The 14,775-nt window shown below is 36.9% G+C and overlaps 2 protein-coding genes across 2 annotated transcripts; both read right to left on the bottom strand.

Annotated features, from left to right (window-relative positions):
* Positions 1–6,271: 6,271 nt before the first annotated feature.
* Positions 6,272–11,245, bottom strand: LOC126630251 (tropinone reductase homolog At5g06060-like). Its single transcript, XM_050300351.1, is given in 6 exon segments — positions 6,272–6,687; positions 8,734–8,790; positions 8,792–8,841; positions 8,955–9,165; positions 11,069–11,157; positions 11,221–11,245. Coding segments are annotated over 6 exon segments (627 nt in total). The 3' UTR covers positions 6,272–6,492.
* Positions 11,246–12,872: 1,627 nt separating this feature from the next.
* LOC126628239 (zinc finger protein 10-like) lies at positions 12,873–14,418 on the bottom strand. The gene has a single exon (XM_050297851.1). The coding sequence runs from the start codon at positions 13,970–13,972 to the stop codon at positions 13,019–13,021; it is 954 nt and encodes a 317-aa protein (XP_050153808.1). The 5' UTR covers positions 13,973–14,418; the 3' UTR covers positions 12,873–13,018.
* Between the last annotated feature and the right edge of the window lie 357 nt (positions 14,419–14,775).

The following is a 14,775-nucleotide window of genomic DNA, read 5'->3' as shown; positions in this document are numbered from 1 at the left end:
CAGCATCCCTCGATTTTGAACACGTGCTTCGTCCTTCTCGACGCGTATACGTGGCCTGCTTTTGGGTTGACACGTTAGGTATACGCGGTGTCCTTTCTTCGACACGCATGTGGTCCACGACCGACCCCTCTCTCTTTTTTTAAATATTTTTCTATATTTTATTTTAATCGCTGCTTCTATATACCACCACGTGGCGTCATCGTGGATGTACGAGACTGGTTTTCTTTCCCACACGCGAGTAACTCCCTCCAACAGCTAAAGCTTTTTGTTGTGGACTTTCCCCATTGGGAAGAGGGGAACGATCCTAAATTTTATTTTTGAGCACCAGATTTTTGTATTCAATTTAATATATTAATTTCATACCACTAAAATGATAATTCGATGTTTGGGTGCAGAAGAAAAACACATTATTGTTAATGGATTTGATAATTTTTTACACGATTTGTTAAGCCGTTTAGACGTAGTTGTATTGTTTGGTTTCTATTTCATACTAAATGTTGATTTGTCATTTTTTTCTAATCTCTACTAATTAATAAAACACTCATTATCAACCAAAACTTTATGAAATTATCAATTTAACCATCTAATTAAAACAAAATATGAATAAAAAATATAAAGTAGAAATGTAATTTCACACAGCCAAATTTTGCCATTTTTTTTTCAAAATCTTATCTAAATGTAATCCTAACATATCTCTAATTATTTTAAAAAAAATTCTCACTCCCTTCCTCTTTCCTTCTATTTCAAAAACAAAAATAAATTTTTTTTCTCACACATTTGTGTGTGCCCATATGCTAGAAATATTTGACAAAAGTTCATACTCAAAATTGTTCGTTACTGCTTCGTATAACTTTGTGTTTATGACTAAAACTGTTCATATTTTAAATCTCGTTATAAAGATCGTCTATGTAAAAACTAACTTTGTTTAGTCATCGAACTGTACACAAACAGATGAACGAAATTAATAAAAGCATTACAAATCGTTTATGTATTAGTTACAATAGATTAACTAAACGACTGTAATTTTAATTCTTTTTTTTTTTTTTTGCAAAAATAATCTTTACAACAAAATCTATAATAAAAACGATTCTAATCATAAATACAAATCTTAATAATTTGAACTTAAATAATTTTGAGCATGAGTTTTTACTTGAGTGAAACATTTCTTTCGTTTTTCAGCCGTATAAATAAGGCAAGGACAACATAGGGGCCCAAACGTAATAATATAAGAACAACCGGTGACCAGCTGCCACGTAAAGGGTATGGGTTGTCAAGCTACGAGTTTCTGGTTCCCCACATGTGGTGACCCACAAGTGGGATGAAGTGCCACGTCAATGATCATTAAAAGGTCAGTCACTGTCCCTGAGTGACTCAACCTTAACGTCCTCCTCTAACCACGGTTCACTTCACCCATCTTGGTTACTTGTTAGGTCCAGGGGTCCTCTCCTCTCCTGTTCAATTCTATTTTCTTTTTCTTTTTTATTTCTTCTGCGCTTGTAATAATAAAATTTGGGATGTGATATCCACACAACTCATTTTCCTTCTCACACACCTTTTTAATTTTCGGCTTTCGGATCAGATGAATTAAAAAAGATCAACGGACAGAAATCATCAAGGGGTGTGTGAGAAGTAAAATGGGGTGTGTGGATAGCACACCCCTAAAATTTTGATATAAAGTACGTTCTCATTTGATGTCATTTATAACTTCGGTTTAATGGTATTTTTCTTTATTTATTAATGAAAGATTTTATATTCGATTCACAAAGATGTATTTGAATCACATTACTGCTAACCTATTATGTGGTTAAGTTCACCTCTCTTTCTCTTAATGTAAATAATATCGTTTGTTAAAAAAAATGTTCTTATTTGATATATTCATTATAAATTAGAAATCGAATAAATAGTGTAAAGAGAGGAAACATGACTACGAACTCAATTTCCTTTTGAGGAAAAACAACGTAAATTGATCAGATATTAAACATTGATTACAATGTAAATAAAATGAAACCTTGTGACTTATTTTTGAATTAACTTAAAAATTTAACGGTGTGAAATGTACATAAATTTAGGTAATTTTAATAAATTATTATAATACTAGTAAAATTTCGTGTTTATAATCATTCTTTAATTTATTCAATCTATAAGCATTAGAAAGCAAATTTAAAGCTTTCATTCTCATTTGCATCTTTTGGTTTTGAGGGATATTATGGCTAGTTTGGGGTTGATGTGCTGTTAAAAAAAAAGGCATTGTTTTTAAAAGTAGAGGTAGAGCTAATTCTGCTTTCTGCAGTTTTAAACCCATGATTTTTTTTTGCATTTACCAAACACAATTTAAGCCCCCGTTTTTCTTAAAAGCTACTTTTAAACTAATTTCAGCAATCCCCAACTAGCTCTTAGTTAAGGAGAAGATATTTTACTATAAGGTTCTAAAAGACTAAAAGCTCATAGTCAAAGTGAAAGTTTAAATTTTAATCGAGAAAAAGTATTAAATTTTAGTTCGAATGACTTTTGCGTAATGGAAAACTCATTGCAACAGTACCAATTTAATCATGTTTTGTCATTAAAATGACACGATTAAATATTAAGTTCAACACAAATATTTATTTATTTATTTATTGAGAAAAAAGGGTGGGGGGATTCAACAAAAACATTAAATGCCTTATATGAATCTGTTTGGGCCTAAAATGATAGTTTGGGCCGAGTTTAGTGACTCTCGGCCCAGTAACTACTTAGAGTTCTATCATGGGCCGTCCAGTCGTCATGGGCATTTAGTCAAGGTTGGCTGAGTCCTACTACAAGGATAAGTGGTTTAGATAAAGGTAAGGTAATCGAGACTTAGTACAACAATGAGTCTTAAGGCTAAGGCTGAGGATGATGAGATTTAGAGGATGAATCTGGTTCGTTAAAAGATGTTGGTTCAAAGTCCTATTGGAGTTAGGATTGGCCCATACCTAATCAGATTAGGTTGACGAGTTCTAATCCAAGTACGGTTCTAGCTCGGCCATGAGGGGGTTTGCTAATATAAATAAAGAAGGAAGTGCATCATTTGAAGCCCCTCCAATTTAACACAATTGCCTTGCACAAAGCTTCTTAACAACCTTTGAGATTTTATCCTCTTCCCCTTTATTCCACCAATACATCTTCAGTTTGGATAAATAGCACTGTGAAGGTAATCGGCGACATCTTCAGTTTGGATAAACAGCACTGGAGCCGTAGAATCAGCCGATCAAGGAGCACCTTCAGTTTGGATAAACAACATTGCTTCGAGACCGACTGGTTATTTATCCAAGTCTCGGTCGACAGGGACTTTCGCATTCTTGTTGGTAGAGGTTATCTCATCAGCCTTCTTGGCGAAGTGAGGTGTTACATGTTACCAGGCTCGGCACATTGAAAGCCAAGTTGTTTTATGATTGGATATTCGCAAGTGAGTTTCAGAGTTTGGCATTCTGACGGCCGAACCACATTTACTATCAAGACATACATCTTTTTTCGAGTACTTGTGTCCATATAGCCTGGTGGCAGTTCAGCATGCTTATACTCTTATGAATATAATCACTGTGATCAAACCCGGCGTCGACGATTCGTGAACTTCACAGGACTAGCAGCTTTATCTTCAAGCTCTAGAACCCAAAGGTCGAGACGCGTTCCTTCCTCGACCGCAATCGTAGGATTAAGAAGTCAGCAATACGCTCAACGCAACATCAATACATTTTACTTCCCGATCGAGTTCGGCCGTCGAGTTGGCACGCTCTGCATATAACCGAATGACGTAATTAGCTTACTAATTACTCGCCTTGCGCGCTACGTAGGCTTGATAGTTTTTAGGATCAATAGAATGAAACCTAAAATTTTCACTTGTAAAAGAATACGAATACTCTTAAATTCGTTGTATAAAAGATAGTTAGGTTGGAACTTGGAATGGTTCGTGCAATATTACTAAATTGTGTTTATTTAGTAATTGGACCGAAAAGCAATAATAAAAACAATAAAAATTTTCCGTAAAAATCCGACATGCATCACGATGGCAACACGTATTGGAATTCCTAATTCCCAACACCCACGACATTACAGAAGGTGGAAGGAAGAGGAGAAGAGAAGACGTCGAAAAGGTTTTCGATGGTTTTGGAGACGTCGAGGATTATTGTGTTGGCGTTTCATCATTCAACAGTTGATATTGGTTGCCACGTAAACCCACAGACCCAACTCCCCAGGTCAATCACGACAGATTTTTTAGTATGCTCGAAAAATAAAATGAAACGATACGTGTCATGATATAAGTAGTGATACTGTAAAATTTCTCGTCGCTCACTTAATACTAGTTTTGCCATGAAATGAAGCAACTTGTACGGTAGGGTTCCTTTCACCAGAAATATCTCACATCTTCATCCTCCTGTACACCTGTCTTGCAATAAATAAAGTATTTTTGTTTCCCATGCGGCGCCGTTATTAATTCTATATACTATTTTTTTTATGTTCAATTTTAATTCTAGAGTAAATTACATAGTAGCTCATCAGGTTTTGAGGGTAAATTACAACCCCATACAATAACTTTAAAACATTTCACTTTCATACATCTAGTACCATTTTATTTCAAAATAACACATCCGTTAGATTTTCCATCAATTAGTCTGTTAAATGCTGACGTGGCTACCACATTTGTGCTGATGTGGCTGCCACGTGGAATTTTTTTTTTTTATACATTAAAAATATTATAATATTAATCCAATTATAAAAAATTAAAAAAAAAACATAAAAACCCTAACCCAGATCCCCTTTCTTCCCCCTCTCCTCTCTACAATCCCTACCCACTATCTTTCACCCACCCCCCAACGACCTCCCCCCAATCGACCCACATCCCTATCCCTAACCTAGAACCTAAAAACCTGCAACAAGAAGAAGAAGAAGAAGAGGAGGGAGGAAAAGAAAAAAAAAAACCCCCAGTTCATCCCCCCAAAACCTGCAAGAAGAAGAAGAAGAAGAAGAGGGAGAAAAAAAGCCCAGTTCGCGGGAAGGTCGTCAGAAGGTCCGGGGGGGGGGGGGAAGGGAAGTGGGTCACGGCGGAGCGGGGGGAAGGGAGGTGGGTCGTGGGTCGCGGCAGGGCCGGGGGGGGGGGTTTTCTCTCTCGGATCTCTCACTCTTTCACTCTCTCTCTCTCTCAGACTCTCTCCCCAACAGTACACCCACGCACGCACCCATCTACACAACCACGCACGCACCGACGACACACCACCACCACTGAGCTTCAAAATCCCTGGCAGGAAATCCGACTTGAAGTCGTTGTGGCTGATGCCGAGGATCCTGAGGTTGTAGAGCTCGAAAATGGCGGGCTGGAGAGGGCCGTTGAAGGCGTTGCCGCTCAAATTGAGGTGGATTAGTGAAGAAAGGTGGCAGATTTATGGTGGGATTTGGCTGGAGAGGTTGCAGCGGGAGAGGTCGAGGGAAACAGAGGGAAGAAGGAGGAAGAAAGAGAAGGTACTTTCATGGTTTTGGGGGTGTGGGGAAGGTGCTGGGTGAGAGTGAGAGTGAGAAGGTGAGTGTGTTGGGAAATTTAAGGGAATGGGGGTCTTGATGGCTGCTTATGGGTTTTCTAAAGGGATGGGGTTTCGGCGGCCGGGGGGGAAGTGGTGGGATTTGGGTTTTCTAAGGTTTTTTTTTTTTTTTTTTTTTTTGAAGATTTAGGTTTTTTTTTAAAAAAATAAAAAATTATTATTTTTGCCACGTGGCAGCCACATCAGCACAAATGTGGCAGCCACGTCAGCATTTAACAGACCAATGGATGAAAAATGTAACGGATGTATTATTTTGAAATAAAATAGTACATGAGGTATGAAAGTGAAATGTTTTAAAGATATTGTATGAGGTTGTAATAAACCTCAAACCTGAGGAGTTACTATGTAATTTATCCTTAATTCTACATACGATTTTCACAATCGTTAGATTTTCAGATTATAAGCCTTTTTTATATATATAAAATATTTTAACGGTTAGAGTTAATTTTTATATTTTAGAATAAATATCCAACTGTTAATATCTTGTCATTTGAGAAGGTCTAAGTTTTCTAATCGCCAAACTTTTAATTACTTGTATTTTCTCCGACAATCGACATATTCTTAAATCTCTAGCGTTATCTAATCCAATCCAATCACATTGCATTAAGCATTGGCATCATTGGTGAAAGATTACCACAAATTTACCAGCAAGGGTGTTGTTATTTACACTTCATCGAAATCATTCTACACTACTCATCAGTAACAAAATTAACAAAATAAAGGAGCGCCTAATGATCATTATAGAGCGTTAATAACCACTCCTCGAAATTGCAACAATTTTATTCTAATGTTCTTCAAGCGCGATAACTTTTTAGAATTCATACAGTCGACATCACTTAGATAAGGGTTCGTGGCTAACAGTATGAGTGGTACAAATCCATTCATCCAAAAAAATGTGCAAACATTAGGAAGCAAGCATGGTAAGAATGTGAGAGACAGAGGATCAAAATGGCCGGCTAGTAGGGTTGAAACTGTTTACAGTCATTCCTCCGTCCACAGAAATAATCTGACCGGTGATGTACGAAGCAGCCGGCAGGCAAAGGAATGCTACCAGAGATGAGACTTCCCCAGGCTCTGCAATGCGCTCAGGAGGAGTTCGCGACGTTCTCTCTTCCAAAAACTCCTTGTTATCCAGCAACTGAAACCAGCTAGCAACTCTGTTAAATTATACGTACCCGACAACAGATCGATAAATAGAGAACAATGGTCAAACATAAATTTGAAAACTTCAACAGAAGCCAATTTTTGATACATTACCATTGCACAGCAGATCCAATCTTTACATAAACATAAAATGCACGGAATCAACGTCAATGTTAGGGGATTAAAGTATCTCTTTCTTCGGTTACATGCCAGAATATCAAATTCTGGACGTGTCTTAATTTGTATCCTAATCTTAACCCATTATCCGATTCTTATTGTGCAATATCCAATTAGTGCTACTATGATCACCTCATAGTCTTATTTTCCCACCCACTTATTTTCACCCGATAGAAAAAATTTAAAAAAACCAAACACTCTCTTCCCATCCACTTATATTCCTAAAATATCCCAAACAATTTTAAGTTTTAAATAAAATAAATATAAAAAATGATTGAGTTTTGGAGATTTTAGGAAAATGGAACAGCACGAAAGTCCTCTCCCAACCCAGTCTAATGCAACTCCAACCAAACACCACATGATGGCGACAGCTCTTTTTCTCTTTGCCGGTGGGAAAATACATTCCTTTCTTTTTCTTCTCTTCTTTGTTTCTCTTTATCTCTTTCTTTCTTCCCCTACCACATCTGGATTTAAGACTCATATTCACATTTATTCCCAAATTCCAATTCAAGATAAGGGTTGAAAAAGTAGGGAGAAAAGAAGAGAGAGAATTTGGGGTGTGTGGGGTGGACAAAAGAGAAGATGGGGGGACAAAAAAGTTAGAAAGTGATGAGAGATGAAAAGATAAAATGCGAAGGTTGCTGGGCAGCTTGATTCGTTTCTCATTTTAAGTTTTTTAATTATTTTTCATTAAAAAGTGAGTGAAAAAAAAGATTATGGGATGCATATCAACACTCTATCTAAATATATAACAGTAAGAGAGGCGTAATATTGGATGTGTACTAAACTGGAGAAAAAAAACTCAGCACGATCCAGTGAAATGGTGGGACACAAACACTAATTTAGGTTTCAGGACTTGATTCCTGAGAACATGAGGTGCAAAAGGGAAAGGGAGACAAGATGACGATGCTTCAGCATGATGATAAAAGACTACTGGAAATGCAACACAACCATTGAGAGGAGGATCGATGGTGTTAAAAATACTCATTCCTCGCATAGTAAACGCACACGTATGAAAAGGCAAAGTGTTATTCTCCATGAGACAAAAAGAAATTCAACTTAAGACCTTTGGCACATGTCTGCATGTAACCCTCTTGTTTCCCACTAAAATTAGTAAAAGTGCGACCTCAAGCCAACAAGGCTTCTCGCTTTGCGAGGGGGAAGGAATGTCTATCGTACGCAACTTTACTTTTGCTTTGCAAAGAGATTGTTTTCACAACTCGAAGCCGTAACCTTTTGGTCACAAAGAAACAACCCTTCTGTTTCCACAACTCTAAACCACTAAAATTAGTAATTATCGAATATCATTTGCAAGAAAAAGCATACTGAGTGGGATATAGGTTAAAGCCCCCACAGCAGGGTCTACAAAATCATACCTTTATGCATCTTTTGATATTGTTCAAAGTCTTATATTTGAGCTGCTGATACCTCTCATACATTCTATCAGACAATCTCTTGCCACTTTTCTTGGTTGAACACGACGTAAGAAGCATGTCGATTACTCTTGTATCTATATTTCCAGAATACATCTGAACATTAGCAAGTGTATATGATTCCATTTGTAAGCATGTAACTCATATAAAATTGCCTGTCCGAATACCTAATAACCCGATAAAAGAGAACTAACATATTCGCAATCAATATAATTTGCATTTAGACTTACTCCAACCCTTGGAGTAAAACTCTAATTTTAGGTTCTAAAATCACCCCAACTTGCTCCAACCCTTTGGCCAAAAATGAGTTTTGTGGCAAATTCTGGCTAGCCCACTATTGAGAATAAATGCGCCCAGCCTTCGGCCAGACACAGAAGAATTATATGTGTAGGTGAAGCACCTAAATGGCCATAGCGAGGAAAGAGAATTACATGTTCCACGAGTGAGGTTCTAGTGTACCAAGGGCAGACAGCATTGCTCCTGATATTTGTCTTTCGCCTACTCACAAGCCAGATGTTTCGTAAGCTGATTGATTGCAGCTGAAAAAAGAAAATTGGAGACAGAACATAAAGACTTGGCTTTCTCCTTTCGCACTCAATCGAATATAATAATATGGGGCAAAAGAAGACACCAAAACGGAGCAATGCCTCACCTTTACTTACTGCATAAATGGTCCCGGAACCTATATCCGCCATCCCGGCAGCAGAGGATATAAACACAATGCTTCCTTGCGCGGATGCTTTCAAGAGAGGAACAAGTTGGGAAAGGTGGTAAGTAGATTCTAAGTTGGTAGCGATGAGTGATGAATATTCTTCAGAAGTGTACTCAGTGGTTGGCTTCCTGATGTTAGTCCCAACGTTGTTCTACCTAAATCCCACCACAAAACCCAAAGAAACCCTTTTCAGATTCTACAAAAGGTACCTAGTCAATTCGAGAATCGAAGTCACAACCGCAACCCGTTTCTAATTATTCTAATCATATGAAAAATGAAAAAGTTTTCTTCTCTGGGGGCACTTATACAAACATCTAGAGGAAATAGGCATGATTGCTTTACACCACTAAGGTAAAGTGTCATCTGACAATGGTTAGTGTTTTTGATGAGCAATCCATTATTTCTATATGGGGGAATGAAACTAAGCATTTAAATTTTAAATGTCTTATACCGATTTAGAAATAATGAGTTGCTCATCAAAAATACTTGTGCATATCGAGTTTGATACTATTTTATTAAAACAAACTCAATGTACTGCTCAAATTATCCGGCTGTCAATGTTAATACATCTTGTATAAAAAGAATTGATTTATATTTATTTTGTTTTTGGTTGTTCGTTTTCATTTTTTATGTGTTAGTGTGATAGAGGTTGAAGAAATGTATATGTAATGTAATGATAATAAAATGAAAAACAACTTTGAGTTTTCAAAGAGTTTGTAGCTCAAGTTTGTTAAAAAAAAAACTTGTAGCTCAAGCATTTAAAAACATACTCCATACCGAGGAAGTGCAATGTTTGAATCACCAATCTTCTAAGAATAGGTCTATTGAAAAAATAACACAGCTTTTTGTTGAAGAATAGAGTGCCACCTCAAAAATATAAAAGAAAATATACATCTTATACGTGGAAATTCCACACTTAATATCATCGAGGTTTTTTATGATAAAACCAAACATCTAGTAAAATGTGTTTAAATTGAAAGAACATACATATTGAGTTTTATTACAAAAGAACTCGTTAATATTAAGTGTATACCATACTTGACTTAAAATCTTATCAGAACCTTCCTCTTTAGCCCATCGCATCCCAAATTCAAACCCTTTTTATTTCGTGGATAGAGACTTTCACTCTCTCTCTCTAATAAAAAAAAATTAAAGAAAAACGAAAATGTTACCAATTCAATTCCATAAATCTTCATTCCATCAATGATACATGTTCGTTTGGCCCACATGCATCCTATGGACTCTCACACAAATACACAATCCTACAAGCATTTTGCCCAATTCTGGCCAATCCAAGAAGTACGTACCATGCACCACTAGGGCTTCATATCACAGTTCAAGTTTTGGACTTTTAGGCCGAATCAAGCTTTTTCCTTCAAGAACAACGGTTGGGTCAGATACCTGTATAAATGCAAAAGCGAAAATGATACAATGCTAATCTGCTTCGGTGTATACATGCACCAATAGGATTTGGATGCTCTCTTGAGCCCAAGGAGAGGATCCTCCTGATCAAACAGTGTGGGCCGTTGAATTTTCATCCAACGGTTATAATTAATATAATCTTAAAGGGATCCTCTGCTTGTAGTCGTTGGATAAAAATCCAAAGGTCCACGCCACACTGCTTGGTCATGAGGATCCTCTCCTTGGGCTCAGGAGAGGATCCAAATCCGCACCAATATACTAGATGTCTAGATTCATTTGCATGACTATATTTTGACAATCCTAATTTAACTATTCAAACACTAATGCATCTCATACACCCGATATACTATAAAAAATTTCAAAACAAAGCACCAAACCCAAGTAACCAACCAAAAACCACAAGCCATTTATGAAGATCACTATCCAATTGGTCATAAGCTCACTTAAAGCTGATCAGTACCGCAATATCTCATCATTCCCTTGTAAAAATTTCCTCTTCAGTGAAGGAAATAAACAGAGGAGAGAGAGAGACATCTCATATCCATGTGATTTTCTGGCTCTACAACTGCACCTCAAATTAACTCATCTCTCAATAATATTTTCAGACCTCGATAACCGGTAAAAAGTAAAACCAAACCAACCAAACTACTCGAACTGCCAGACCAGACACTGCCCCAAAATAATACCGTTAACTTTTCAAACCCTCCCTCCGTCCCTCCTCCTTACACAGAAACAGCGCCCTCATTCAAACCAAAGTAAAACCAAAACCTCCATACCTATTTACCCTTTTTACCCACCTCGAAATTCATGCTCATAGAAATGTTCATGTGTGTGTGATGAAAGCATGCACATCAAAAGGTAAAGTCTTTCCATTTTTCACGTACATCGCCTAAAAGTGGTAAAAATATAGTTGGGGTAACATAAAATCCCTCCAGAGAGTAGATACCGTCTGAAAGTGCATCAAAAGAGATGTTTCATCATCGTTTTACCTTATAAAGAAAACGTTGAAAAAACACACACATTAAAACCCTAGAGGGTATCCCCGTGTATTCTGCAGGAAGAAACCATTGTGTGTATATTCTAGGGTTGCTGCATTACTAAAACCAGATAGGAGTCTCGTCTATATAGGGTTTCGAAATTTTGACATTAATTTTGGAAACTTATTAAGAGAAGACTTTTATAGCTCAAGTATACCGCTATTGTATTGTCCCGTACCAATGATATGATGCCTGTATGTTGTTTATCGCATGGCATCGTATCATTGACACCAAATGCTATGATAATAGTGTACATGTGCTATGAAAGTTGCTCTCCATTCTAAAACGCTTTTATTTTATTTTATATCTATAGGGCAGCTGGTGATTGGTCGTTGAGGGTTTCAATATGTAGCTAGAATGGTTCCAAAAGTAAAAACACTGGCCTATTTGTTTCTCTCTGTGCCCGGATTATTTAATGGTGCTCTTAATTTGTTTGTTACATTAATTAATCGAATTTGATTCCAGCGAGTTGATGGACTATTTGGACGATTAGAGATAATGATTACCATAGCATAGAATTACAGAAGAGATCAACAGATCGATATTCCATAGAAGTGCTTCTTAAAAACTTGGAATTTGATTTGATTTCATGTTAATTATATACTATAATGTATATAGTATTAATTGATCTCTGAATTACTTTCAGTACACTATGGGATATTGTAGCTGAAATGACTTTTGATGTCAGTTACTAGTCAGTTCTTTCAACAATATTTGCAGCTTCAGAGATACAGTTAAGTTCCCTAGTCTCTACCACTCTTGGCAGGAAGATAAACAACAAAGGAAATAAACATAAAAACAAGCACAAAGAAGCTTCTCTCTCTCTCTCTCTCTCTCTCTCTCTCTCTCTCTCTCTCATGATGATTCAAGTAGTCTGAGAACTGGCAGTCAACTAATGGTAACTACTGTGTACTTGTTTGAATTTTTTAAAACCTCAACAGCAACAGCAAAACTGGTAGATCTGAAAATTTTATGGGAATTTTATTTATCTTTGGACCTTCATCTATCTAGGTATCTAACACGTGGAACTGTGGAATGGAATATATATCACACCTCTCATAAACCCTAATGCAACACTACTTAGCATATCTTTCCATGCCATATCAAGAAATAAAATTCCAACTATTTCTTGTGTAGCTTTTTTAGTTTGCTCTCTGTCATTTAACTTCCAGTTTCAGGCATAACATGTTATCATCACATCAATACTAGCAATATATAGTAACTAATATACTGGAAACAAAAACCCATCGATCAGAACTGAAAAATGGATAAAGTGCAATCAATTAATCTTGAATTCAATTATGTGCACATGGAACCTCAATCTGGCATGTTCTGTTACCCTTGCATCTTTAATTAAGGGTTTTTCCAAGAAAGAGACGGAAAAAGGTGGACGAGGAAAAACAGAAATTTAAAGTGATTAATTTCTTCTAATTCTCTCCTAAAAACTAATTAAAAACATTAACTGCAACAATTAACATGATCAAGATGATTAGCTAGCTAGCCAATAATACAACTGCATGCCGATTGGCCAGGCCAACTATACTATCATTTCACCTTGGGAGGGTCACCAAGCCTGAGCTCAAGATCCAAATCTTCCATGGAGCTTGCCGCAAGTGCTGTAGTTACCTCTACTTCTGGTTGTAGAAAAAATGGAAATGATGAAGAAATAGCTCTATTAGTAGTATTCCTAGGCCTCTTACAACTTATGCTTGCTTCTTCCCCACAAGAACCACCTTGTGATCTGCTTCTGCTGACAGCCGAAATATTCAAGCCCACCGACAAGTCGGTTTCCACATTAAAGTGATCGCCATGATCATAATTACCTTGAAGGGATATGGAGTCTTCCCTGATATTCTCCTTTTCCAATTGGTCATCAGGTTTTGAATTATCTGATGACCAAGATGGAGCTGCAGTAGCAGTAGTAGTAGAAGAAAAAGGAGGAGAGAGAAAAAAAGCTGGTTCTTCAGTACCTGAATTCTCCTTTTGAATAGCTAGTAAATTAGCTGCAGATGAGGGAACCCTAGAAGAAGGTGGTGAAGAAAAAGGACATGATATTGACGAGATATTATTAGGGTCAAGCTTGTGACCTGAGGAAGCTATAGGTTGATGATGATGATGATGATCATGTACATCATGGATATGATGATGACGATGATGATGTGGGATATGATGATGATCATGTGTAGTGGCAGTAATATTAGGGTTAAAGCATTGCTTAAGTCTAGCTCTATCTCTCCTGTGGACATTCATGTGGCCACCCAAGGCTTGAGCTGACCTGAACTCTCTCATACAAAAACTGCAGGAGTAAGATCTTGGAGGCCATATGCAACCACCAAGAGGGCCATGCCCTGCTGCATCTTCAGCAAAAGCCTTCTCTTCCCATGTTCTTGATGAGCTACTACTCATGAGTGCTGATGAGTTCATTGATGGTGCTGATGATGAGTTCAAGATCTTCTCTTTCCTGCTGTTTAGCCACACCCAGCACTGAACTTGTTCCATCCACAAGAGCTAGCCCACCACAGAGAGAGAGAGAGAGAGAGAGAGAGCAGCCTATAAGACTAAAGTAGAGGTATATATGAAATCCTGAGTTGAATATATAATTTGAGAATAACTTAAATAGTAAATACTGATTCGTGAACCGGATTTGTAACTTAAGTCATCGATAATAATAAAACTGATAGAATTGAATATTATGATGTGGGGCATATAGAGCTTTAATTAATAGGAGTGATGATCGTAAACCCTTGCCACCAAGATTAATTAGAGTTTGAATCCTCTCCTATCTCTCTCATATTGGTCTCATTTGTAAAGATGATGATGGTGGGAACTTGAGAATATATGGGTAAGAAAAAGAGGTCAGATGAAAGGGTCTGGGTACTAAGTTTACGCCGTGGGTTTCCTACTTTCCTCTATTTTGGCTCTAGCAATGAAGCTACTCTTTTGGTTTTTAGCTCGTTTTCAACACAGTTCTTGTTTCTAGTATTATTTTGGGAATTTATAGAGGGTCCCCTTTACAAGCAACTGTCATGCATTTGCTTTGATCCACATGCATGAAAACACTAACAATCGTTAATTGATAATTGATATATATATATAAGAGGAAAAGAAATAGAAATGTGCGCAAATACTCATCAAAATCAAATGCCTAAGTTATGTAAGCTACCTATAGCTTGCTAGGTAGCCAGACACGCACAAAATTATTCTGAATTGACAAAATTATTCTGAATTGAGATAACAATTTTTACGATACAGTCGCACTAAGACATTTCATGTTAATAATACCATGTTATATTGAAAAAATT

The sequence above is a fragment of the Malus sylvestris genome, chromosome 7 (genome assembly GCF_916048215.2).
Source record: "Malus sylvestris chromosome 7, drMalSylv7.2, whole genome shotgun sequence".
NCBI lineage: Eukaryota > Viridiplantae > Streptophyta > Magnoliopsida > Rosales > Rosaceae > Malus > Malus sylvestris.
This window is presented reverse-complemented; position numbering and strand designations above follow the sequence as displayed.